The sequence below is a fragment of the Hippocampus zosterae genome, chromosome 4 (assembly GCF_025434085.1).
Source record: "Hippocampus zosterae strain Florida chromosome 4, ASM2543408v3, whole genome shotgun sequence".
In the NCBI taxonomy this organism is placed as follows: domain Eukaryota; kingdom Metazoa; phylum Chordata; class Actinopteri; order Syngnathiformes; family Syngnathidae; genus Hippocampus; species Hippocampus zosterae.
The window spans coordinates 25988659-26016110 of record NC_067454.1 but is presented as its reverse complement, the minus strand read 5'-3'; the positions used below and the strand labels follow the sequence as shown (position 1 = coordinate 26016110).

General features: G+C 43.8%; 2 protein-coding genes and 1 long non-coding RNA gene across 6 annotated transcripts in view; 1 reads left to right on the top strand and 2 right to left on the bottom strand.

Annotated features, from left to right (window-relative positions):
* Nucleotides 1-2187: 2187 nt before the first annotated feature.
* Nucleotides 2188-27452, top strand: part of LOC127599817 (uncharacterized) — a 28857-nt gene continuing 3592 nt past the window's right edge. The window contains exon 1 of the long non-coding RNA XR_007962168.1: nucleotides 2188-2738. This is a non-coding gene — a long non-coding RNA (uncharacterized LOC127599817). The remainder of the gene's footprint in view (nucleotides 2739-27452) is intronic.
* On the bottom strand, nucleotides 3466-18160 carry csnk2a2a (casein kinase 2, alpha prime polypeptide a). 2 transcript variants are annotated; one of them, XM_052063997.1, is made up of 13 exons: nucleotides 17962-18159; nucleotides 17085-17416; nucleotides 14643-14754; nucleotides 13554-13655; nucleotides 12588-12638; nucleotides 12418-12477; nucleotides 11547-11630; nucleotides 10454-10564; nucleotides 10230-10331; nucleotides 9141-9241; nucleotides 8354-8502; nucleotides 8100-8178; nucleotides 3466-3816 (listed from the first exon to the last, which is right to left on the bottom strand). In XM_052063997.1, exons 2-12 carry the CDS (start codon nucleotides 17192-17194, stop codon nucleotides 8114-8116), a joined length of 1047 nt encoding a protein of 348 aa, XP_051919957.1. In that variant the 5' UTR covers nucleotides 17195-17416; nucleotides 17962-18159; the 3' UTR covers nucleotides 3466-3816; nucleotides 8100-8113. The 2 variants fall into 2 exon arrangements, with proteins under 2 accessions (XP_051919957.1, XP_051919958.1); XM_052063998.1 differs by lacking the exon at nucleotides 12588-12638 and having other exon boundaries at nucleotides 17962-18160.
* On the bottom strand, nucleotides 21082-25630 carry LOC127599740 (zinc finger protein 319). 3 transcript variants are annotated; one of them, XM_052063946.1, is made up of 3 exons: nucleotides 25476-25630; nucleotides 25116-25350; nucleotides 21082-24300 (listed from the first exon to the last, which is right to left on the bottom strand). In XM_052063946.1, the coding sequence occupies exon 3, from the start codon at nucleotides 24185-24187 to the stop codon at nucleotides 22427-22429; it is 1761 nt and encodes a 586-aa protein (XP_051919906.1). In that variant the 5' UTR covers nucleotides 24188-24300; nucleotides 25116-25350; nucleotides 25476-25630; the 3' UTR covers nucleotides 21082-22426. The 3 variants fall into 3 exon arrangements, with proteins under 3 accessions (XP_051919906.1, XP_051919904.1, XP_051919905.1); XM_052063944.1 differs by having other exon boundaries at nucleotides 25230-25350; XM_052063945.1 differs by lacking the exon at nucleotides 25476-25630 and having other exon boundaries at nucleotides 25230-25469.

Here is a 27452-nt window from a genome sequence, read left to right as displayed (position 1 = left end):
AACTCATTTTTGTTGTGGGCCACATTTTAGTGTTCCCTTCGAGGGCCGTTATTACTGAAACCAAATAAAAACGGTCAATAATAATGGTTTATTCAACTATTGCTTGTTAATGTAATGAGGGGTTTGGTTACAAGAAAATGCTTACAAGATGTGAATGAATTTTACATTTTGGTAGAAATGTTAGCAAGCATCATGGAAGTTGACATGTTTGATTTGCTTTCGCGGGCCACATATAATGATGTGGCAGGCCCAATCAGGCCCTCGGGCCTTGGGTTTGACACTCACGCTCTAAACTTTCAGCCCAAACAAAGTGAGCACTGAACAGAGATGAGGCCAAGAGGCCCACGATCACTCTGAATGAACTGCGGAGATCCACAGCGGAGGTCGGCGAATCTGTCCATAGAAGAAAAATTCATTCACATACTGCACAAGTTTGGCCTAAGTAAAAAGAAAAATCAATTTCTCAAAGAAATCCAGATAAGTCCCGTTTGAAGTTTGCCATAAGTAACCTTGGAGATGCACCAAAAGTGCAATGTGCTCGGGCCAGATGAAACAAAACGGAACTTTTCGGGCTGAATGCAAAATATGATGTTTGGTATAAAAATAACAGTGCACATCACCCTGAAGAGAGAGAGAGAGAAAAAATATGGCCTTCACAGTCCCTAGACTTACCGACAAGGGGGAGCAAAATGTATGCCTCCACCTGCTCTGCGCCTCTAACCTTGTAGTGCAAGAGTCTCCAACCCCTTTTGAGAGAACCGGTACTAGCGCCCAAGCTGTGTGTGGAGGCAAGTGCGACTATGTCAAAACTGAAACTTCTCTGCCTCACACAACCAACTTGGGCGTCTTCTCTGACAGAGAGCTGACATTCTATGCCCCTAGAGCTAGCATCTGTAGTTGGAGATCAGACTGCCAAGGACCCTGCCTTTGTCCGCTACCGGGCTCACAAAGCATCAGACCTCCATGGCCCCATCCCACAGGTGGTGAGCCCATGGAAATGGGGACATATGTTGCCTCTTCGGGCTGAGCCCGGCCGCTACTCAGCGCAAGTGGTCATATGAACCGCGCTTTGTCTGTTCCCTGACCCAGGACCTTTTTTGCCATGGGTGAGCCCACCAGGGTCATAAAACCCCAGAATGCTGAGCTGCATGGATCAATCCCTCCACGACGGCACATGTGCACATACACTGGATATAAAAAATAATCTGTGGAAAGCCTGGTGTTTGTTTACTGTAAATCATCTGGTATGTAAGGTGTGAATACAGCAATCATTTGCTCAGGCGGAGACACGGGATTTAAAGTGAGTATTATAGTGTCTTTAACTTATTTAACCCTCGTAGTCCACCGCTTGCGATAAATGTAAAATTATGTCTTTAAATCAAAGGCAAAGGCATTCGGAAAAACACGAGCGAGCTGAAACATATGCGGGGGTTCTAAAATGGCCTAAATTTCATGACGTCACCGGCTGATAATTCTCAGGCATTGCAGCAATAATAAAAAAGGTTTTGATTCCGTAATCTTCACAATTTACATATTTTGCACCATAGAGACCCATTATAATTCATATTTTTGAATGCATCGTAAACCTAATGTGTAAACATGCATTTCACGCGATTTTTACGTCAATCGCTTTGTTTTCGCTTGGACAGATGTATGCATGCCACATTGTTGGGTTGAGGTCATTCCAATTGTGCAACTTTTAGGTGGCGCCAGAGGATCGCAAATGAATTTGCCTTTGCAAATTGCAGGAGGCTTCAAACCAATGCATTTTACATGAACACGTCCGGTCGGGATTGTTAGTAGGGCTTGGTTGGGACCTCCAGACACCTTTTTTTTTTCCTTTTGCAAAAAATAAATAATGAAAAATCCCAAAGAACTAATAAAAACTATATATGTATGGATAGCACAGATGCCTCTGAACATTTTGAGTGTTTGAAAAAAAAAAGAAATGTTTGTATAACGGGCGGCCCGGTAGTCCAGTGGTTAGCACGTCGGCTTCACAGTGCAGAGGTACCGGGTTCGATTCCAGCTCCGGCCTCCCTGTGTGGAATTTGCATGTTCTCATCGGGCCTGCGTGCGTTTTCTCCGGGTGCTCCGGTTTCCTCCCACATTCCAAAAACATGCGTGGCAGGCTGATTGAACACTCTAAATTGTCCCTAGGTGTGAGTGTGAGTGCGAATGGTTTGTTTCTGTGTGCCCTGCGATTGGCTGGCAACCGATTCAGGGTGTCCCTCGCCTACTGCCCGAAGACAGCTGGGATAGGCTCCAACACCCCCCGCGACCCTAGTGAGGATCAAGCGGCTCGGAAGATGAATAAATGAATGTTTGTATAACACAAAATACATCATTTCAAAAATTGTAAAATGCGTAACTTAGGGGGTTTTTTTTCATTTGAAATTTAAATTCCAGTTAGGGGCGGCCCGGTAGTCCAGTGGTTAGCACGTCGACTTCACTGTGCAGAGGTACCGGGTTCGATCCCAGCTCCGGCCTCCCTGTGTGGAGTTTGCATGTTCTCCCCGGGCCTGCGTGGGTTTTCTCAGGGTACTCCGGTTTCCTCCCACATTCCAAAGACATGCATGGTAGGCTGATTGAACACTCTCAATTGTCCCTGGGTGTGAGTAGTGTGACTTTCTCTTGGTTACCATGTAAAATGATAACCTGTTTCATTTTTTTAAGTGGTGGGAAATAGGGGCAGCCCGGTGGTCGACTGGTCAGCGCGTAGACCTCACGGTGCAGAGGTGGAGGGTTCGATTTCGATTCCGGCTCCAGCCTTCCTGTGTAGACATGTTGGCCCCGTGCCTGCGTGGGTTTTCTCTCGGTACTCTGGTTTCCTCCCACATTCCAAAACCATGCACGGCAGGTGAATGGAATACTCTAATTTGTCCCGAAGTGTGAGTGTGAGCGTGGGTGGTTGTTCATCTCTGTGTGCCTTGCGATTGGCCAGCAACCGATTCAGGGTGCCCCTCGCCTACTGCCCGAAGACCCTAGTGTGGATTAAGCGGTTCGGAAAATGAATGAAATTCCAGTTATCCCAAAGGTCAAAAAAAGGACTTGGACAGCCCTCTACTTCATGACAAGGGATATAAAGTTGTTGTTTGAGGTGCCGACCGCTGCATTTTGACAGCCGTATATGGCTGTGACCACCGGTATCGACGTGACCGTTACCATCGTGGCATCATGTAAATTGATCATCTCGCTAATGTTTCAATTTCATCCCCAAAAAGACAACATCAAACTGGTGACTTTTCATGTTTGGGAATAGGCCCACATTAGTAAGTCATAACATTAATTAATGTAGCAGCCTTGGTGTACCACGTATTAGTGAACTTGGGGCCTTTCTTTGGGCGGGGCTATCTTGCTTGCAGCTTCAAGACTACAGACTGTCTTAATGACTTGCAAATGAGCTCGATTTTTTTTCCCCCAATAGTAATAAATGTTACCAAGTGGTGACAATCCTAACAAACGTTTAGCTAAAAATGGTTTATTCTCTTCCAATATATTGTTCTCTTTATAGCAGAAAATAATTTTTAAAACATTCAGTGCCACTATCAGAACTAGATCACAGCAGATGACAGACTAAGGCTTGCAGCATCACACCTGCTTCATTCTGATACAACAGTCATTTGCTCAAAAGTCTGGTTCAAATGGGGATGGACTGGGGGAAATTAAGTTTTGGTCTCGGTCTGGAACTCTACGTTAACTCCAGGCAGCAAAAAAAAAAAAAGATCGGTGAGCGCTGCAAAATTGACATCTTGCTCACATGTGACGGTTGGTTTGGAGGTAGAGTTCTCTGCTAGTTGAGGTAACACATTCTTCCTAGAAGGGAGAGAAAAAAAACCACTCATTCAACATAATGTAGCATAGTTAGAAATCTATCGGCCTTTCCCCCACCCCCATCCTGCAATGACAGAGGTCTGGCTAGATTTTTGAAAGACAGTGAAAGTAATACCCTGACTACAAGGACACTCAGCAGCCACGGAGCAGGAAAGAAGAACTAGACCATTAAGTCGTGGTCAATCTTTGTTTTCGCTGTCGGCCAATGGGCTCTAGTTTGGAAACCGCTGGGCCGTGCCACGATGATGACTGGACAAATGTGCTAAAAGCTCAGAATCAGAATCAGAATCATCTTTATTGGCCAAGTATGTAGAACACACAAGGAATTTGTCTCCGGTATAACACGCTGCACTAGTATCATCGTAAACAACAAAATCATTGAACCATTTAGAGCAGGTGTCACCAACATTTTTGAGGGTGAGAGCAACTTCATGTGTACCGATTGTGTGAAGGGCTACCAAATTGATACACGTCTGAAATAACATTTTTGTCCAAAATACCTTCAATAATATGAGGATGTGTTATTTTTAATACTTGATGATTTAAATTGTCAGACTTTGATCGTGTTTCGAAATGTCTCACAGTACTGCCAATGTTTGCATTTTTAAATCATAATTTCTACTAGCAAATCACAATGTCCAGGCACTGGCGGGCTACTCAAGTGGTCTTCACGGGCTACCTGGTGCCCGCGGGCACCATGTTGGTGACCACTGATTTAGAGTATACCAGTAGTTTTGTAGTACCATTTTGTGGTGCAAGAAGAGTGACTATGTCAGTGACTGTTTAAGGAGTTAATGGCTAGAGGGAAGAAGCTGTTTAAGTGTCTACTGGATTTGGTGCGCATGGATCTGTAGCGTCTGCCTGAGGGGAGTGGCTGAAAAAGGTGGTGGGCAGGGTGGAGGATTCAGGAGGATTTTCCGTGCCCTTGTCTTGATTCTTGCAGTGTGCAAGTCCTCAAGAGTGGGTAGGGCGGTGCCAACGATTTTTTCTGCCGTCCTAACTGTCCGTTGAATTCGGATTTTGTCCTTTTTTGTGGCGGCCCCAAACCAAACCGTGATGGAAGAACACAGGATTGATTCGATGACTGCCGTGTAGAACTGTCGTAGCACCTCCTCTGGCAGGCCATGCTTCCTCAGCAGCCTCAGGAAGTACATCCGCTGCCGGGCCCTTTTCAGGATGGAGATGGTGTTGACTTCCCACTTCATGTCCTGGGAGACTGTGATTCCCAGGAACTTGAAGGTCTCGACGGTTGACACAGGGCAGTTGGATAGTGTGAGGGGCAACTGAGGAGAAGAATGTTTCCTGAAGTCCACGATCATCTCTACAGTCTTGAGCGTGTTCAGCCCAAGGTTGTGTCGGCCGCACCAGAGCTCCAGCTGCTCCACTTGTTGGCGGTACGCAGACTCGTCGCCGTCTTTGATGAGACCGATGACCGTGGTGTCGTCTGCGAACTTTATGAGTTTGACAGCTGGATCTGTTGAGGTGCAATCGTTTGTGTAGAGAGAGAAGAGCAGTGGCGAGAGGACACATCCCTGTGGGGCTCCAGTGCTGGTGGTGCGTATTGATGATGTTGTTGCTCCCAGTCTCACCTGTTGTGTCCGTCCCGTCAGGAAGCTGAGGATCCACTGGCAGGTCGTAGTGGACACACCGAGGTGGAGTAGTTTGGGGGTGAGGAGTTCCGGGATGATGGTGTTGAACGCAGAGCTGAAATCCACAAACAGAATCCTTGCGTAGGTCCCTGTGCTGTCGAGGTGCTTGAGGATGTAGTGCAGACCTATGTTGACTGCGTCTTCCACAGACCCGTTTGCCCGGTAGGCAAACTGGAGAGGGTCCAGCAGGGGTCCAGTGACGTTCTTTAGGTGGTTCAGCACAAGGCGTTCAAAGGACTTCATGACCACAGACGTCAGGGCAACAGGCCTGTAGTCGTTCAGTTCCGATTTTGCCGATTTCTTGGGAACTGGGATGATGGTAGACTGTTTGAAGCAGGATGGGACCTCACACAGCTCCAGGGATCTGTTGAAGATTTGTGTGAAGACCGGAGCCAGCTGGTCAGCGCAGACTTTCAGGCAGGAGGGGGACACTTTGTCGGGCCCCGGAGCTTTCTTGATTTTTTGAAATGACTATCCGCATTAGTGAAGAAAGGAGATTCTCTCATGTCTGGAGCTACAGTATGCTTAACAAACACCCTCAGTGCTGTGGCTAACTGTGGATATGAGAGGTTTGTGGGCTTTTTTTTGTTGAATCAATTGTCTTTATAACTTTTGTCTTTCATTTATTGTTTTAGAAGTATCTGTATTCTGCTCATATTTAGTCATAGTAGCGTAGCTTGGCGTCCTTGTAACAATCATCTAGAATTTAAATACTCCCTGCTGGAGACGCACAAACATTGGAATGTGCTAGTTGATACAAGCTGAGAATCGGTTTAGGAGAAATGAAAGTTATGATGTCAGACCTTGAGCTCTGGTGCTGCCCTTCTGATTATATAAAAATGATGTGAATCTCTTCCTGCTTCTCACTCGTGACACGCAACCATTGTCTGTAAACCGCGGGTGCCCGGAATATTCTGTTATTAAAAGTTTCGAAGAAACTGTTCAACGAGACTCTAGCCCAGTGGTCACCAACATGGTGCCCGCGGGCACCAGGTAGCCCGTGAAGACCACTTGAGTAGCCCGCCAGTGCCTGGACATTGTGATTTGCTAGTAGAAATTATGATTTAAAAATGCAAACATTGGCAGTACTGTGAGACATTTCGAAACACGATCAAAGTCTGACAATTTAAATCATCAAGTATTAAAAATAACACATCCTCATATTATTGAAGGTATTTTGGACAAATATGTTATTTCAGACGTGTATCAATTTGGTAGCCCTTCACACAATCGGTACACATGAAGTTGCTCTCACCCTCAAAAATGTTGGTGACACCTGCTCTAGCCTGTATTTGGATTACTAACATTCTCCTCGTCCGAAATTCAACGAACACTCGGGGGGGAAGAAGGCCGCTCCCCCCACCCCAACATTTTCTAATTCCAATTGTATTGATATGTCCGTGTTTGTGACCAGTTCTCATTGCTTTGTGACAGCTACAGCAGTTGCGAAGGCTCCATATAAATTGCATTGTATGCATTCCCTTTAGTGTAGCACCCTCTAGTGGATGAACAGCACAACCACAGCCTCTATTGTAGCTTCTATTATATGCGCCTTATAAATGCAGTGCGCCCTCTATATGAAAACAGTTTTAAAATACCCCGAGGTGCTCCTTATAAATCAGGAACACCTTATAGTGCAGAAAATACAATAACATTTACATACAACGCCACAAATAAAACTGTATCAGGCACAAAAAAATACATTGAGTGAAGACAAGACAGCTATTAACCCAGTGTACCTTATGCAAGATGACGCACACGTACATGACGTACCATCTTATAAATCAGGAACACCTTATAGTGCACAAAATACAATAACATTTACATACAACGCCACAAATAAAACTGTATCAGGCACAAAAAAATACATTGAGTGAAGACAAGACAGCTATTAACCCAGTGTACCTTATGCAAGATGACGCACACGTACATGACGTACCATCCAGTCATGGGCAAAAATATTGGCACTGAGGTGCTTTTGTCAGATAATGCACCACTTCTCCCAGAGGAAGGTGTTCTTTTCTCTGAAGGCTTCTTTTCGTTTTCGGTAACGTCTACCGCGATATGCTTGAACAAAAATCTCAACTTTGGTCTCATCTGTCACGAAGACAGGATTTTGGCTTCACTTGTTTGTGTGTGTCAACAGAGAGGACCCCTTGGGCCTCCTACAAAGAAGTCCCGTTTTCCTTCAAATGGCGACGGATTATGCGAGCTGACACTGAGGTCTACAGGTGAGCTTGAATTTAGTTGGAGATGGATCCGTTTAAGATGTCCACTTTTTGATGACATTGTGCAGTCGAGTCAGGAAATATCCGATCTTTAGAGATTACCTTGTAGCCTTGATATAGTCTATGCTTTTCCACAAATTTGGTTTTCAAATCTTCTGACAATCCTTTGTCCTTTAATTTCTCCATGCTTATTGTGCTATATGAAGACACATAAACAAAAGGCTGAATTACCCCTTACTCATTTTAGCTTGCTGCAAATGTGAATACCAAAGTACTTAAAATACTAACGTACCAGTATTCAGAATTGCAACAACTTTCTTGCTGAAGTGGTGCACTATTTGACAGAGTGGTTTTGGCCATGCTTGCATGAATGATACTGTGTACTTACGTGTGTGCTGGTAATCATGACGCAACGGAGGTGTTTCTTGCCTTTGTGCGGACTGTGTTGGATTGTTTTATCACAGGGTCTAAGAGACAAAAGACACAGTCACTTCATCTCGGCCATGTTGAAATTTGCAATGAAACAGATTTTAAAGTGTGATTGTAACCGCATGAAGTCTATTTATACATTTCTAGTGACATCATTATTATTATTTTAATGTTACCGCATCATCTGATTGACATCTGTAAGTTGCTACTCACAAAAATATGGATGCTTCATGGCCTCCAGTGCTGTTGATCTTTGCTGGTGGTCGTAGCGCAGGAGCTTGTCCAGCAGGTCCAGAGCCTCGGGGCTCACCAGGTGTTGATTCTCAGACTGGATGAACTGCTCCCAACGCTTGCGTGTTTGCCTGAACACACAGAGCAGGGGATGTGCTTAACATTACGGTGGCAATGAAGCTGGAGGCGAATTAAAGACCAAACGACAATCCTGCAGGGCCGTTAGTAGTGTTACGGGTTCAGAGAGCCGATTGTGGCGCAGAAGATGTGTAGTTGATTGGTCTATCTTTTACCACACAATGTGGTTGACAGGGGATCGGTCCAGGGAGAGGGCGCAGTCTGTCCTCAGTCAGCAAGGATGGACTCTAGTATGTGTGGAGGATTCTGATTAGACTAACCGGCTCAGATCCCGAGGAAGAACCATTTTCCCAGAAGCACTGCCCCCCCCCCCCCCACAGTAGGCTTTTGAATTTTTCTTTGCCTGGTTGAGGGGTTTAGACCAGGGGATGTGGCCGATCTCCAAAGTCCTTTGAGATTAGGAGCTATATACACAAACTTACCTTTGCCTCAAAAGAGTTTGTCTGAGACGGAAGGACTCCACACAATCCTGTTCGATGCGGAATGCGTCATGAAGTGTTCAAGAGAATCAGAAATGTGTGAGAGTGGTAGATTATAGAATAATGATTAGGAAAGCGAGCTACCCAAACGTGTTCAAAAGAATGGCAATGAATTTATCCAACAAAACAATGAAAATCATGCCAACACTTACTGTCCCAGCAAATCTTTGAAGCGAGTGTCCAGTTCTATGTGGTACTTGTGCAGGTAGCCAAAAAGGTCATCGGTGCCAAGAACTTTAGCAATGCGAACCAACTGAAAAACAGCATTAAAGAGTTGGGATTTCTCCAACCCCCCCCACATATTGCTTGGCATTTTATTTCAGTTACAACAGCTATAAGTAAGTAAGTTTACGGATTTTTACAGTTGCAAGAAAAAGTATGTGAACCTTTCGGAACTACAACATGGATTCCCCCCATAAATAAATGTGATCTTATCTTTGTTTTTATTTGGCAACCATGTAAATGTTTGCAGTGCATGGTAGTAAAATATGTGAACCCCCAGGCTTAAGTCTTTCATGACATAGGTGGAGTGAGCCAACCTTGAGTTTAACATCCATGTGATAAAGTTGGAGGTGTTGATTAAAGTTGCCCAGCGATTAAAAAAAAAAAGATGCATTTTTCCATATAAATTGAACCAAAATTGGCCCACGTATTATATGGTACAGTGACTCATTAGAGAGGGAATTTTGATGTCGCTAAATTCAAAAATGACAGTTTTGTTTTCTGAATTGGCTCTAGTTTTTGAGATATTCAATTTTTTTCATTTAACAAAAGTACTAAAACTACGTAAATTCTGCCATTGGTAGTCTCTTTATCCTATGACTGCGAGGCTGTGTTTAATTTTTCAAGCATGTCCATATTGTATCCTTTCATTTGTGATGCCAAATCGTGAAATATATCAATCGTTATCACAGTGAGAAAAAAAATTGTTGGCCAGTGTAATAAAATGCCGGCAAATCAGGGGACCGTATTACACACAAGTACAGAGGGGAAAAAAACAGCTTTTTAAAGCTGATTTGAGGGGTGTCCATTTTCACGGGTGTGTGTTATTAACTTGCATGAAGCTGTAAAAAGTCACAAAAATATCTCAAAAAACCTTGATGTTCATCAGTTCATGCATGGTAAGGCAGTTTTCTATAAATGAAGAAAGTTCCCGATTTGTTGACCCAGAGAGCAGGTGGAATTGTTGGTGCGGTAAAAGGCAACCAATCCCTCTTATTACTTTTCTGCTGGTCTGTTACCTGATCGTAATTGTCCTGGCCATGAAAAAAGGGCTCTTTCAAAAAGATCATGCTTGCCAACATACACCCAAGACTCCACATGTCCAAACTATAGTCATACATCTGGGAGAGAGGAAGAAATTACACATTGACAACACACAAATGCACAAATGATTGATCAATATGAAAAAAGAAATAAAAATCTGTCCTTGTGCACTGTGAATCCATAAAAGCGGCTACTGTACCTTGTAATCCACAAGCAGCTCTGGGCCTTTGAAATAACGGGAGGCCACCCTGACGTTGTATTCCTGAGCAGGATGGTAAAATTCTGCCAAACCCCAATCTATAAGACGCAGCTAAACAGAATGAATTCGACATCACAATGTCATCAGGCTCGATTCACACATTTGAGACTTTATTCACGAAATGATCTGCATCTTTAATTAGCATACAAATTCCAAGAGCAACTGGTGCTTTGGGGGCCGTCAAATATGAAAAGCAACAATAACAGCTAAATATAGTCACAATCAACGAAAATTAAACTACAACAAAATCATGCTTGCAGCAAGAACTTTTTCACAACAGGGGACTTTATTATAGCAAATTTAATCTTCTATGTAAACACATACACATATAATGTATGAGTTCTCTTTATTTTTATTCCAATAGTGCATAAGTATGAGCATACACTTATTTGACACTTCCTATAGCCAGTTTAGAAAGAAAAAAAACGGGAAAGAAATTGCGAAATTTACGATCAGCATTCACTTTCACTTACATCAATTTCGTGCATGTCTTTTACATGCAAGAATTTACTTTACTTCCTCCATCTTTCATTTTTATTACTTTTATCCTGTCTTCAAGCGTGAATGATTTTCTTTTCTAAACTCCTTGGTCTGCAAAGGTCCGTTTTGTAGCCATTTTAGCAATGCAACGTTTGTGCCGCGTCTGAAACTAACAATAACAAATACTTCCTGTACAACTGTGCATGTGTAAATCAGTGTGGTGGCAGGCTGAGGTCGGATTAGACTTTTGCAGAAGGCTGTTTTCGTTGTTGTGAACCTCGTTGCGAGGCATGGGTGAAGAAAACGATTTCGTATTACGCAACAGGGGGACTTTTTGTTGAAGGGGAAGCAGAAAAGTGGGAATGGCTTTCATACATTAAGATTTTTTTGACACTAGGGCGGATTTTCGCCAATGCAGGTTTCGTTGTAGAGGAGGTTCACTGTATGCAAGATTAAGATACTCATTCTTGATCATCGTAATTATGGAGAACCGATACGTACAAAATGACTACTAAACTAATTACAATAAGCGGTAAACAGAACACACACGCACCTTTCGCAGCTGATGGTCGATCATCACATTGTGAGGCTTTACGTCTCTGTGCATGATGCCCATACTGTGACAGTAGTCCAGAGCCTTTGGACGCACAGGATGCACACATGCAATCATAAAATATACATTTAATGTTGATATTTGATTTGGGTGGAAAAAAAAAAATAATAATAAAAACACACACGTGCGAGCGCACACACACACACACACACACACAATTACAAAACTACAGCACTAACAGCAGCAGGCCAAGACTGCATGCTGGCCAGTCCAACAACTGCGTGCATATTTCTCACGGAGGCCAAAATATGTAATAACAAAATATGTAATAACCCAACAATTGTGTTGACCGTTCCAAATTATGAAGCCATTCGGTTTTTATGCAAAATGGGGGAAAAAGAAGCATGTTTCTATTGAAGGTGACGAATAGACCAACGTCTTGTGAAATGAAATAAAAATACTGCACGTCTAAAGACAATTATTGGTACCGTTTAATTTGTCTGTGACTAAGAGAGCAAAAAAAATGTGGGTTTTGTTCTTTAAGATCAAGACTTATAAAGGAAAGTTTGTCATATTAAAGAGCAGCAGTTAAGAGCAACAAGCAGGAATTTGAGTTGCTGTTCCCAATAACTAATAGTTCCAAACGTAACAGACTAAAGGTCACATTCATGTTTGAAATTGTTTTTTAAAAATGATTCATCTTGGTCTCATTTTTTTTTCTTCACATCACAAAAATCCAATATTTCAATATACGAATTCCTACCACAGTCTTAAAAAAAAACCTTCCACAGGAAAATGATTCTCATACAAAACAACACACCCATTACAAAATACACGATTTAGCCCGCTCAATACGTTGAGACAACCTTACCTTGAGAAGCTCATACATGTAGTAACGAATATCATAGTCTGTCAGCTTCTGGTAAAGCTCCTGTGGAATATGGACCAAGTCAGCAACCGACCTGAACAGTACCAGAGGTGCCATGTATGCTGCATAAGGGTTACCATAAAAAACATGGACTCTGTATTTATAGTATGTACCTTAAAATCCGTATTATTAACGTACTCAAAGACAAGAGCTGGTGTTCTGGACTGCAAAGAGAGAACAACCACAAGCCTTACAGTGGATATGTACCCCAGTTTGAAATACAGTTTTGTAGTGTAAAAATGAGACAAAGAAACGTTATTTTTCCATTAGTAATGTGACATAACTTGGACAACAATATATCTTTTCCAGAGGGTTTGTAAAAATAAATTGGTGTGCAGAGAGCACTGTTACCGTATTTTCCGGAGTACTTGTCGCAGTTTTTTTCATAGTTTGGCCGGGAGAGCGACTTAGCGACTTATACTCTGGAGTGACTTATGTGTGAAATGGTTAACACATTGTACACATCACATGTTTATTTTAACATTAAACCGCAAGAGGATGCTCTCGGCCTGTGTTGCTACTTTCCACGTTGGCGGTAACTGAGAAAAACAACTGACGATGAGTCTGACATAAGTGACTTTATCAAATAAATTTCCCCCAAAAATATGACTTATACTGCAGTGCGACATATATGTTTTTTTCTTCTTAATTATGCATTTTTTGGCTGGTGCGATTTATAATCCGGAGCGATGTACAATCCCAAAAAGACGGTACTTAGGCTCTCTAAAACATCCCCCCCCCCCCCCACACACACACACACACACATTTGATCTTTACGGGTTACAGGTCACATTGTATGTTGGAAATAGTTCAGAAATTACTTAACTTGGTCTTTTTTTTTCATGACATAATCCCATTATTGCACAGGGGTTGTCAACTTTTTATATCTACTGTAGTGGATGACAGGAGCAAGTAGACAGGACATAGAGTTGTGCTCATAAATTTATATGCCTTATGAGAACAACTGTAAGCGCGTAGAACAGAACAGTGTAACCTGCATTTTACATCCAACTGCCAGTAGGCTGTCATTCAACAACAACAACAACAACAAAAGAAACGGAAATAAAACTCGAACTCACCACAGGGTCTTTAACCGTGTCAACCAGAAGAATGATGTTTGTCCCTCCGCGTAGATTTTCAAGAATCTTTATTTCCCGTTTGATCTTCTTCCATTTGACAGGCTGTGTTCAAAACAAATATTTGTGTGAGGGAAGTGATTGATCACTGAGCTCTGGGCCAAGAAAAAGACACGTATGACAGCATTTGTTCCATGTGATTTTCAGTTGTCGTGCAATTGGTGTTGCCCGCTTCATCACTAATAACATACGAAAATTGCTGGCGCATTTAGAGAACGTGTCGTTCGGACAAATTCAACGATTTAAATGTTTTATATCATTTAAAATAAAGAAAGTGACAACACGGCATTACACCTTAAGATGGTAAAGTGCTGCTACAAGCACATGAAATATTAGTGTTCCAAATAAAACCTTTGGAATTTGTTGTTTATTTATTAAGTGGATCAATACCTTTTGTTTCGTGTTACCTCGCAAGACAATGCCATAAATTGAAGTACAATCACGGCTGTAGAACCATGCGCGAAAATGCTTTTGAACACAGATGCGGATTGTAATGCCCATTACCTTCATGGTTGACATTGCAAGAAATTCTCGCAAAAGGGCATTTCCACAAATGCATAGTTTGTGCACTGATACTGTAAGCAAATCAACCCTCCCTTGTAAAAAGTCTACGAGTGCAACAGTAAAGAGGCACTCATTAGTAAACTCAGCAAAAACGATTACATGACACTGATCATTTTGTAGAATCATTTGACCCCCTTCTCATGGCAAAGATGAAAGCTGAAGCAATCATATGACATCCTGCCCCAAGACTAGTGGAACACGGAAGCTATGACTGTAGAAAGACAAATAACGGCATTCATGTGAGCAAGAGAAAAGCTGAAGCAGAGTGAATAAAATTCCCAACTATTTATCTTGGCGCAAAAATAAAATATGTGGAAAACCAACCATTGACTTTGTGTGTCAATATCGTCATAATTCCATGATGTGATAGCGTCAAAAAAAAGAGAAAGCAATGGATGGATGGTGAACTACACAACAAATGGGACAAAAGAGAGGCTAAGCAAAATAAGACACAAGGCGAAGATTCACCTTGAGGATTTTCACCACTGCTTTTTCACTGCTGCTCACGTTGATGGCCTCAAAAACTTCACTGTACTTGCCTCGCCCCAATTTGCGTACCAACTGGTAGTTGTCTTGATTGCTGGGAAAAAAGACAAAGATGATCATCTGTCATCCAATCCCACCATCGGCTTACAGCTAGAGTGGAAGTCCATACATCCATCCATCCATCTTCTACCGCTTATCCGGGGCCGGGTCGCGGGGGCAACAGCTTTAGCAGGGAAGCCCAGACTTCCCTCTCCCTAGCTACTTCTTCCAGCTCTCCCCGGGGGATCCCGAGGCGTTCCCAGGCCAGCTGGGTGACATAGTCTCTCCAGCGTGTCCTGGGTCTTCCTCGGGGTCTCCTCCCGGTGGGACATGCCCGGAGCACCTCACCAGGGAGGCGCTCAGGAGGCATCCGAATCAGATGCCCAAGCCAGCTCCTCTGGCTCCTCTCGATGTGGAAGAGAAGCGGCTCGACTCGGAGCCCCTCCCGGATGACCGAGCTTCTCACCTTATCTCTAAGGGAAAGCTCGGACACCCTGCGGAGAAAACTCATTTCGGCCGCTTGTATCCGGGATCTCGTTCTTTCGGTCACGACCCCTAGCTCGTGACCATAGATGAGGGTTGGAACGTAGATCGACCGGTAAATTGAGAGCTTCGCCCTTTGGCTCAGCTCCTTCTTCACCACGACAGACCGATACAACGTCCGCATCACAGCAGACGCTGCACCGATCCGCCTGTCGATCTCTCGCTCCCTCCTGCCCTCACTAGTGAACAAGACCCCAAGATACTTAAACTCCTCCACTTGGGGCAAGATCTCCCCCCCGACCCGGAGGGGGCACTCCACCCTTTTCCAACTGAGGACCACGGTTTCAGATTTGGAGGTGCTGATTTTCATCCCAACCGCTTCACACTCGGCTGCGAAACGCTCCAGTGAGAGTTGGAGAGCCCCTTTTGAAGGAGCCAACAGCACCACATCATCTGCAAAAAGCAGGGATGCAATACTGAGGCCCCCAAAACGGACCCCCTCAACGCTTCGGCTGCGCCTAGAGATTCTGTCCATAAAGGTTATGAACAGAATCGGTGACAAAGGGCAGCCTTGGCGGAGTCCTACCCTCACTGGAAACAATTCCGACTTACTGCCGGCAACGCGGACCAAACTCTGACATCGGTGGTATAGTGACCAAACAGCCCGTATCAGGGGGTTCGGTACTCCATACCCACGAAGCACCCCCCACAGAACTCCCCGAGGGACACGGTCAAACGCCTTCTCCAAGTCCACAAAACACATGTAGACTGGTTGGGCGAATTCCCACATACCCTCGAGAACCCTGCTAAGGGTGTAGAGCTGGTCCACTGTTCCACGGCCGGGACGAAAACCACACTGCTCCTCCTCAATCTGAGGCTCGACTTCTTGACGGACCCTCCTCTCCAGCACCCCTGAATAGACCTTACCAGGGAGGCTGAGGAGTGTGATTCCTCTATAGTTGGAACACACCCTCCCGTCCCCGTTTTTAAAAAGAGGGACTACCACCCCGGTCTGACAATGCAGAGGCACTCTCTCCGTTGACCACGCAATGTTGCAGAGGCGTGTCAACCAGGACAGCCCCACAACATCCAGAACCTTGAGGAACTCCGGGCGGATCTCATCCACCCCTGGGGCCTTGCCACCGAGGAGCTTTTTAACCACATCGGTGACTTCAACCACAGAGATAGGAGAGCCCACCTCAGAGACCCTAGGCTCTGCTTCCTCCAAGGAAGGCGTGTTGGTGGAGTTGAGGAGGTCTTCGAAGTATTCTGCCCACCGGTTCACAACGTCCCGAGTCGAAGTCAGCAGCGCCCCATCCCCACTGTACACAGTGTTAGTGGTGCACTGCTTCCCCCTCCTGAGATGTCGGATGGTGGACTAGAATTTCCTCGAAGCCGTCCGGAAGTCGGCTTCCATGGCCTCACCGAACTCTTCCCATGCTCGGGTTTTTGCCTCGGCGACCACCAAAGCCTGTTGCAACACACCTGATTCAAATGAACAGATCATCAGTAAGCTCAGCGGAAGCCTGACATTGAACCTGTTCATTTGAATCAGGTGCGTTGCAACAGGGAGACTTGGAAAACATGCAGGACAGCAGCCCTCCAGGACCTGAGTTTGACACCTATGGTCTATACGGTTTCACTTGCTGTTTATCATAGAACAGCGGTGGCTAAGTAAGGTCCTCGAGAGCCATATGATTTCAGTTTTAGCTCGCTCCCTCCTCCAACGCACCTTATTCAAATGATCACGATCGTTATCAGGCCTCGCAAAACCTGTTGATGATCTGATCATTTGAATCAGGTGTGTTGGAGAAGGGAGACATCAAAAACGAACTAAACAGCGATTCTCCAGTGCCGGACTTGGGCGTCCCCGTCATAGAATATTTGGTGTTAAAATGATACCTCCAATTTGACACATGCGTGTCATAATCCCAGTAATCTTTGTTCTTCCACGTGTTGACATTGGTGTACACCCGAGCCTTGCTACTGGCCGGTGATGATGATCCAGGCATGGCAAGCTTTAAGGCTCGGTGCTTAAGATGGAAGACAGCACACTGATTCTCCAAATCAAGTGGCTTTAAAGTCTCTTTGTTGGCTTTACCAATGGTTTTGGCTGATTTCAAAGTGCCCGGCTGACCTATCACAGCTGATGTGCAGAAGGAGAGAGCTACGATGATGGAATGCGCGGTGGCCCTGAGTAGGATGTTGGGCAGGATGAGATGAAGAGCCGCCAGCTGCAAACACACAAGGGAAAATGAACACTATAATGGTAGAAAAAGAAAACATCCATCTATCAAATGTTTGGCTTGGTTTAAAGTCATCAGGTTATGCTAAAACAAACTTAAGAGATGACACAACACCAAAAAAAGGAATAGCATTAATGTGCTCACAGTGATGATATTTTTCATTTTATGTGACTGTATGGGAAAAAAAATCTTATCTTGCTAACGGGACATGGCGTTAAAAAAAAAACAAATAATTAAAATCTATTATAGCACCAACAAAAGTGAGGCATTTTTTCCACAACAAAATGAAACTACCGGTAAGCTAAAAATGTGACTTTATAATGGCTCTTGGTTGTTTACAAATGTTTCTTTAATATTATTATTACTAGTTTTATTTTTTACGATCAACAGGCATGGACAAATTGACTTTGTTCAGAAAGGTTTGGTGATACTCTGAGCGGGTTAATTTAACATTTACGCCTTCAGAAAGTTGAGACGTAGTGACATGGTGACAAATGGCAAAATCATTAACAGAGATAAATTAGCCTGCTAACCTCGTCAAGGAAGTGTCGCTTCCAGCCAACATCGACGTGAGGTTGTGAACAACACAACTTTTCTCTCAACGCCGCGATGTTTTACCACCAGAGTGGATCGCAACTCTGTATCCGTGTTATACTCCTCAGCACTGTCGAATTAATTTAACTGGCTGCGACATAACTTCGTGGGGATGGACTTCCTTTTTCTCGTAACCGGAAGCAAACCTTTAAACCTTAAGAGGCGTTTTGTCGCCTCTTAATTTTTTTTAAACTTCGAATAACAAAAAAGCGCCACATTGTCTGTGGATGAACACCTCTTCATTTTGTTTATTTATATTAGATACGTGTGGGGGTTGACATATGAGGCATGCGCAACTTGATGTTTGCGTGCGGATACAGATAATACATTCAACATACTGTATGTGTAATACTACGGAGCCCCTAAGGGGACATGGAAGGGGAAAAAACGTTGCAAGATCTCGCAATTTTTCCTCTCTCGCATGTCCCCTTTGGGCAAAAACCTTAAAATGCCGGCCTGCGGGCCAGATTTGGCCCGCTAGAAGTAATTCAGTCGCCCCTTGGGATGATTTTGGATATTATTAGAACCGGCCCGCGATGTTTTACACGCACCAATACTACATTTCCCACAATGCAACGGTGACGCGCCAAGCAGTCGGCCGCTTTATTTCAATATTTATTATTGCAGCAGTCGTTCGCATAACAGTGACGTTAGCTTTCGGATACCCATCAAAAAATGGTAAAACGGAAGGTGGACACTGAGAACCGGGGGTTTCAAACAAGGTGGGAGTCGGAGTACATGTTCACGGACGTAGCTGGAAAACCTGTGTGTCTTCTGTGCGGAGAAAGTGTGGCGGTATTGAAAGAGTGTAATCTGAGATTACATCTGAAACGAAAAACGCGAACAAAAACAAGATTATGGACATGGAACAAAGGCAACAGAAGGTTGGCGCATTAAAACGAAATCCTCGAATCTCAACAGGCTCTGTTCAAAAAAGCAAAATCACAAAGCCAGGTTGCTGTCACGGCCGGTTTTAGTGTGGCAGAAGAGATCGCTAAATCATCCTGGCCACGAACGGAGGTGGATTTCATTAAAAACTGTATGCTTAAAGTTTGTGACGAAGTTTGCCCCGAAAAAAAAGCAACTCATTTTAAACGTGAGCATGAGTAGAAACACCATCGCCGAGCGAGTAGAGCAGTTGTCCATTTATCTAAAAGAGCAGCTTGTGAAAAACGGAAAATATGTCATCGCATATTCCTTGGCAGTGGATGAGAACGCTGAAGTTTCTGACGTTGCCCAGTTGTCAATTTTCATCCGCGGAGTGGACTCCAGCCTAAACGTGACAGATGAATTTTTGGCTTTACATCAAATGCATAACACAACTATAGTGCTAACTATAGTGCATGAAAAAGATACGGCAGTGAGTGCTGCGCAGTTTGCCCGTTTCCTCCCCGACACAATGGCCCAGCTGCTCAAACGTTGTCGATGTTTGGCAGCACATACCTGTGTGAACAACTTTTTTTTTGAGGAAGCCAAATAAAATATCACACAGAAGTCGACTTACCGCTGAACACCTTCCCTCAATTTTGAGGATTTGCTCAGCTCAGAGCCTGACCCCAAATATTGATGAACTTGTAGAAAAGATGAGACACCACCGAGTATCAGCCTCAGCCTCAAAGAAGTGAATATTACTGTGCAATCACATATCAAGAGTTTTTATTCAGTTCAAGTTTAAACATTCAACATATAATATTGGCTTTAACTGCATGTAACGTCTCCTTGAATAAAGTGTTGTTTTTGGTTAATAAATGTTTGCACTTTATTTTAGTGTATTTCAATTATATTTTAAATGTTTTAAAAATATTTTATTTGAGTGAATGATCGAAAATTGCTATTATTTGTTTGTCTTTGAAGTAAATTTAGCCTACTATAGCTAAAAGAGAAAATATGGATGGTGCCTTGAATAATACTGGCTTCTTTCATTCATGTTATGGGTATTTTTATACAGGGGAAATTTGTTTTTTGTGCCTGTTGAAAATTAAAGATTACTGATGTAGCCATAAGAAAATGTTGCTTTATTTATCTGATCATATTGGAATGTATTTGTTAGGTTTTCAGTCGATTAAATTTGGTTCAATAAACTATATGTGGTAATTGTTAAATGAACATTCGACCAGTCCAGCCCTCGGCTTGCAGCATTTTTTTTTATTTGGCCCTCCGTCCATTTGACTTTGATACCCCTGCCTTAGGGGCTCCGTATAATACTGAACTGGAGTTAAATTGTAAAGGTTTGTATATAAGTTTTGTAAGGTACTCAGGGGCATAAGACACCCCCTTGAACCACCCATTAATATGAAATGATTTGCCTGCAAGGTGTGTGACAAGATATTTTACATAATGAAATCCGTATATGTGCAAAAGTAAATTAAAATGATACATTTTTAAACTTAATCTACCTCTGCGTTTAGAAACTACTTTGTTCAGCGGAGAGATCGGTGCTGTTGAACGGTCTGCCGCTGGATGGATGGAGGTCTTGAGGAGCCGACGATGAGAAGAAAGGAGCGTTGGCGCGGAGTGCCGATGCGGATTTGGAGCTGGGAGTCGCGGCTTGGAGTTTGAAGCGGATTACGTGGGACAGGAGAAGTGAACTAATCTCTTTTCGTCAATGGATGCTACAGCTTTGTGTTTGCTTTCAAAACTTAGCTTGTAGCAGACGTGTGCACATTTTCAGCATGACGTCTCTGATCCACTGGAGAAAGGACACTTTGATCCTCTCCTCTTTCATCTAGAACTGCTTCAGACAACAAAGTGTATGCAGAAAATTGGTGAAGATTGAACGACTGTCTGTGTCCGATGTGTTGTCTTGTGTTATTTTGACTTCAAAATGGCGCCGCGAGAGTGGCTGCCTTTCCAGCAGCTCCTTTATTTTGTTGTTCTACTTCTTACTTTCATAACTTTGCTGCTGTGAATTGGGAATTTCTCCATTGTGAGACTAATAAAGGTTTTTCTTATCTTTCTTATCTTATCTTGTAAAAGTACATGCGACAACAGTATACACAGATTTCTAATGATAAAATCAAATAAAAATGACTATCAACATTCAAGAAATGCATACACACTTTGATATTCCTCAATGTGGTTTATTTTTCTTGTCTGTGTACAGTATGAACAAGAGTCTAAACGATATCATTTGGAGTTCAAGCCAAATTCAAGTGTGATCGCCCTCTCCTAGTCAATCCCTTTATCCATGACAGCGCAATTCATCAAATTATTCTGTAAATATACTGCAAAAAGTTTGACTTGGAAGAGAAATGTCACACTGTGAACTAACTCATACACTTTCCCACTTTTATCCTCAGAACACACATAATGTTGCAACTTGAGGCCGTGTCGTGTCAAGTACTCACGTATAGATGAGGAATCCTGGGAGGATTTCATAAATCCCAGGACTTCATTTTCATCTACCACACAGTAATGTGCTAATTTCTTACAAGTGAACAATATGATACTTTTATCAGATTAAATGTCGTAATCCAAACGGAAACTTAAATCCTTGCAAAATATAAGCAAGCTTCTCAATAGTAAAAATAAAAAGTAACAAAATCACTACACATTTTCAATGTTTACATGAGCGCATAACCACAATCTATAAGAACAGGGTAGACTATGCAACAAATCAGTAGTTATAAATATTACACTGTGCATTTCTATTGCACATCTCAAGTGTTCTCATGACATGATAGGTATGCGTTAGTTACCAAATGTCATGTTTCCATACAAAGATGCAACGACACGTTTTATAGGACATAGGCTATACATTTTACACAAATCCACTCCCCCCCACACCCCTCTTGTGTTTTTCTAAATAAAACAAAGCTATAATACAATTGTGATATTAAGTGTGATAAATATTCATGCACAGACGACACTATCTAAGGTCTAGTATGTGAACAACATGCACCCCTGCACGGGGCAGACGGTGTGCGTGGATGGGAGGGAGTCGGCTTTTACTGGACATCAAACTCAATAAAACAAGATATGTAAATTAAAAAAGGCACAATGACATATCAGGAGCAGAATATATCATACAACACATATGACGGCTGTCTTGCGAGCCGCAAGAGTAAACAATTAAAAAACAGATGCAATCACATCACATGCAACACCAAAAAGAAAATGTCTCTCTCTCACACACACACACGCCCGATCAAAGCGAGCTCTCTCCATCTTTTATATCAACCCCCCCCCCCCTTTTTTTGCTCCTTACCTTCACTCTAACTGATGAATTCCTGATTCTGAGTTTCGCCTTTTACTCAAGGAAGGATAATTGAGTCTTAATTCAAGGGATGCCGTACTACAAATGAGGAATCGTCTTTAATGGGCGCGCGTTCGAAGCAACAAGGTGAATGTGGAGCCTGTGACCAGTCGCTCTGTTTGCTGTCCATGGCGGGAGAATCACGGCGGTCATGGGATACAGGGCGCTTCCGGGAAACTTTCACCTTCGGCGGTGTGTTGGACTGTGTGTTCCTGCAGAGCTGCGAGGTCAACAAAACGCTCGCCGCACCACACGCATTTAAACTGCGTCTCCCGCGAGTGCACGCTCTGATGCTTGGCCAAGTGCTCGCGTTGCTTAAAGCTCTTGTCGCAGCTGGCGCATTTGAAAGGTTTCTCCCCGGTGTGGACGCGGCGGTGGCGCTGCAGCTCAGAGGAGTACCTGAAGCGTTTCTCACAGTCGGGACATTTCAGGGGTTTCTCGCGGGTCGGGTCGCAGCGGTGCTGGACAAACTCCGATGAGGACACAAAGCGCTTGTCACACAGAGAGCATTTCAGCGGCTTCTCTGTGCAGTGAGTGTTTTGGTGGCGCTGCAGAGTGGAGTTCTTTTTGTAACCTTTGCCGCACACGTCACACTTGTAGGGCTTCTCTACTTCACCTCCGCATTTGTGCCTCAGCAGTTCTCCGGATTGGCTAAAAGACTTCTGGCAAGACGCACACTTAAACAAGCTTTCCATGCCGTGCACCTGCTGATGGTAGAGCAAGTGGGATGGCTGAAGAAAGCCCTTGTCACAGAGATTACACTTAAAAGGGCGCTCGGCCGGATTCTTATGAGTGCGACGGTGGCGTACGAGAGCGTACTGCTGCTTGAAGCTCATCTGGCACTCCTCGCACTGGAACGGTCGCTCCTCGGAATGAGTGCGTTCGTGCTGCCGCAGGTCCGACGGACGCTTGAAGCTCTTTCCGCAGGAGCCGCATCGGAAAGGCCTTTCTCCTTCTGGCTGACATTGATGGTGCAGGAGCTCCGATGACTCCTTAAAGTGCATTTCGCACAAGTTGCACTTGAAAAGGTGCTCGCCTGAATGGGCGTACATGTGGCGCACGAGGTGGGAACGGTGCTTGAAGCTCTTCTCGCACACAGCGCACTTATATGGCCGCTCAGAGCTGTGTGTGCGCTGGTGGTGAGCCAAATGTGAAGACTGGCTGAAGCTTTTATCGCACGTGTCACATTTGTACGGCTTCTCACCTGTGTGTACCCTTTCGTGGCGAGTCAGCTCGGACAAATGCCGGAAGGACTTATGGCACACTGAGCACTTGTACGGCCTATCGGGCGCAGAGGCCTCAAAAGTAGGTGGGGATGAGGCACTGATTGCCGCACCGCCACCAGAAGTCTCGCCGGTGGAGGGCTGCTGAGGATTGGCCGCCGATGAGGTGGGAGTGACGTTTCCGGATCCGGGACGGTACGTTTTCTCACAAATGGAACACTTCATTGGGTTGTTTCCATTGCCGTGAGAGTTGTGATGCTGGGCCAAGGAAGTGAGCAGCGAGAAACCCATCTTACACACGCCACAAACAAAAGGCTTCTGTTCCACCTGCACACACTGATGCTCCAGCAGGTCCGTTGCTTGGCTGAAGATCTTCATGCACTGTGTACACTGGAAAGACCTGTCTTGGGTCACCATGCACTGGTGCTCGTGGGGATTGGCCAGGTGAGATATGTCGTGTCCACAGGCGCCACACTTATGCACTCTTTCGGCAGCTAGCTGCATGGAGGGCTGTTGAGCTTGCACAACATGCTGCTGGCCCAGCTGCTGCTGCTGCAGAGACGAATCTGGTTGGAGGACAACGCCATACACGGTGCAGGCCAGAGTGTCCGTCGTCTGGGGAAGTGTGTGTACTACAGAAGGTGGAGCCACCGTGTGCTGCTGCTGCTGCTGCCACGCCTCTGTCATTCTTCCTCTTAAATATTCAGTGCTCAGGAGGTGAGTTTTGAAGTGTCACAGAGGCCACTGATACAGTTTACTTTCTGTGGGTTACACACGTTCTTAGAGATAAACATGAACACCTGGAGGGACACAAACAATCACAGAATTAGTATGTGTGATGTAGGTTGATTAACGGGCCAAAATCATCACATTGCACATAAGTAGGCTCATAGGCTGTGAATGCATGATTAATTAACAACACAATTTTGATCTGGGAAAAGTAGAGCAACTAAACGTCAGGAAATGTCAAGAAAATGGACTTTCCAGCAGTCACGTTTGCTTAACACAAAATTAACTTGATAGTTGACGATATACTCTTGGGGCAGTCACATCACAGCGATGTTATACGGATTCTTGAATGTATACATTTGCAAGAATGTCGCTAAAACGTTGCTATCAAATAATACAATTTCATAGCAAGCCGGGCTCCATCTATTTCCTGAATTAAACCATGCACAAAATATACTGATGACTTGGCCGAACATGTAACTATGTGCGCTTCGTTTCACAACGCTAAATTAACTAGCAAATGTTGTAGCCCATGCACAACTGCTATTAGGAATCGAAATCTTCACCATTTTGAGGCCATAGCCGTAGCTAGTTGCTGTGGCAGCTAACAGCTAACCCGCTAGAATGCATCCTAAATGTTACTATACGCAAGTCAACATTCTTTGCTATTATGTTGCTATTGCTATCTTCAAATAACTAGCGCGTTCGTTTATTTACCCACTAAATACGGTTTCGTCACGATTCATTGTCCTTGGCTACAAGGCAAAAGAGCGATAGACACGACACTGAAAAGCTGTAGCCACTCTCCCCGATAACGCGTTTCATGAAAGGCCACCATAAGATTGAATGGTCCAACGTTAGATGGGAGCCTCCACGGAGAACTGACCCCGGATCTTAAGTAGGCCTCCGCCGAGCCGCAGGAAGCCACTCGCCTCTTGCAGCCTTGGTTCTCACAAATGCAAAGATCTCATTCTAAAAACACTCGTTCGCCAAAACGTACCCGGGTCGCTTAGTGATGTTTCTCACTGCTGTCTTCGGACCAGAGCCGACAGCATTCGGCGTAAGTGGGGGTCGGGGGACCGGCGGCAGAGGTGATGCGGTAGAAACTCGACGCCATCCTCCTGCAGACGGACGAACAGCAGAAAACATGCAGTGAGCTCAGCTCCCACCGCACTCGCACCACCGTAGCTGCGCCACTTCGATGGACGAAAGCAATCACGGGGGTCGGGGGGAGATAACGACTCACAAGGTTTTGTCACAAGAACAAGCCAACAAAGACGACGAGGAACTGGAAACAGATCACAAAATGTAGGTTTTACACCACAACACCAGGGGGCAGTGTTTCAACCAATCAACTGAACCGACAATAACCGGGGTTCAGCACACGCAGTAATGAACCAGTTCCATACGTTGTCATAAACAGCACTCGCCGCACATATGGATGATAGAGGGAAATAACTCTTCAAAATGCGACTTACGTAAGGTAATTCCTGACTAATGTTGGCTCTACCGTCCCCACGAAAAGCCTTAAAACACTGCACTTAAAACGAATAGCTTATGTTTTTTAATTGTAGGTTGTGATCTTTTCCAGGAGGATTTATTTTTCAATTTGAAAGATACATATTTTATTTTCAAATATAAATAACAGAAAATCTTATAGGAATGTGGTTTCATGGTTAGCATATTTCTCTCACAGTTCTCAGATAGGGTGTTTGTATGCAGGCTCTGGGCATCCTGTGTGGCATTTTCATGTTCTCGCCATACTTTCCTGGCTTAGCTCTTGTCCTGCAGTGTTTGGAGGTCTGGGTTTGAAAAGGCTTTTAATTTAAGAACTAAGTCACACTGGACTTAGCTCGAACGCTCATTGTTATTGACCATTATTTTTAATTCCATGGTCAGTTTAACTTGCATGATTATACATTGTATGATTATGCAAATTTAAAGTGAACATTTCTGGTAGGAAATTGTGTTGCGTTTTTTAAAAAACTACAGCTATTCTAGCAGTGGATCGACTTTTATGCTACCAAAACGATGTGAACTGACTTTTAAAAAAAGCTAAACTACCTTATGATAGAAATTGAAAAAAACAGTCTGTATGTTTTATTTTAATCCACACGGTTATTTGGCTTACATCACTTCACCATGAATCATTCTTGTAGTCAACAATGCCAAACATTTCTTTTAAACAAGGCAATGATTAGGGTGGGAGTATCTTGCTTCTTTTCTTCAAATCTGTTGCAGTTAGAAATGATGCTCCGTGGGTTGCAACCGCCCTTAATTTTACCTCTCTCTATTCACGTCTCTATCTTACGTTGCATCGTTATCCCTGGAGGTTGAACTGGATGACAAACTCACGTTGACAAAGAGTAGAAAGTATATATACTTGTCAAGGATCAAAGGTTGCCTACCACTGCAATACACTGTAGGTAATTCAGTGTTTCTCAAATAGTGGGGCGCACCCCACTGGGGGGCGAGGCTCCGTCAGGGGGGTCGCGTTTGACCTCGGGGACCATGTTTTTTTTTTGTTTACTGTTCTAAAATAACTTGCGGTTATGCCTCCACTACGTTAGGGGGCAGTAGCGCTCTCATTGGCAGAATTTGCGCAGAGCATTCTCAGGGAGGAAATATGACGAGGCGTATGGAGAGCTTGGCTTCAATGTGCCTGCAGTGGCAGACGAGGGAAGATCAATGTGCTTACTTTGTCTAAAAATTTTGGTAGCGGACAGCATGAAGCCAAATAAATTAAGGCGCCACTTAAAGACATTACACCCCAATCACGCCGATAAGCGTTTTTTTTTTTCAGCGAAAGCGTGCCGAATATTGCACAAATTCTTTTATATATTTTTGTTTTGCTGGTTAAAGTTTTTTTAAAATATTGTGCTCGGAGATAATGTTGGTGATTAGTTTGAATGCATTATTAGCTATTGAGTTTATGTCATGTTATTTTCCAGTATCGTATGGTTTGACATGGCCAGTCAAAAAATATTTATTGTTAGATTAAGGATTCAATGTTATTTTTGAATTTGCACTTTAAATCTTCCCGTTACTGGAACTGGAAGAGTTCCAGTTACTAAAGCTATTCTTTGTTGTAAGTTGGTCCAAAAAGTTGGTCCATAGTTCTTTTTTAAATTCTCTTATACGTTAATAAGGTTACAGTGTTATGCAAAGGTGTACTGCTAACAATTTTATAGACAAATGATACTATTTATAGCCGTGCGAGGGA

Excerpts from the sequence above, each read along its gene's own strand:
- csnk2a2a (XM_052063997.1), bottom strand. The coding sequence starts at position 17,194 with ATGCCTGGATCATCATCACCGGCCAGTAGCAAGGCTCGGGTGTACACC. Across the intron at positions 13,656-14,642 it reads CAGTGGTGAAAATCCTCAAG|CCTGTCAAATGGAAGAAGAT; the intron begins GTGAATCTTCGC and ends TTTTGAACACAG. Across the intron at positions 10,565-11,546 it reads TCGACCATCAGCTGCGAAAG|CTGCGTCTTATAGATTGGGG; the intron begins GTGCGTGTGTGT and ends CATTCTGTTTAG.
- LOC127599740 (XM_052063946.1), bottom strand. The coding sequence starts at position 24,187 with ATGACAGAGGCGTGGCAGCAGCAGCAGCAGCACACGGTGGCTCCACCT.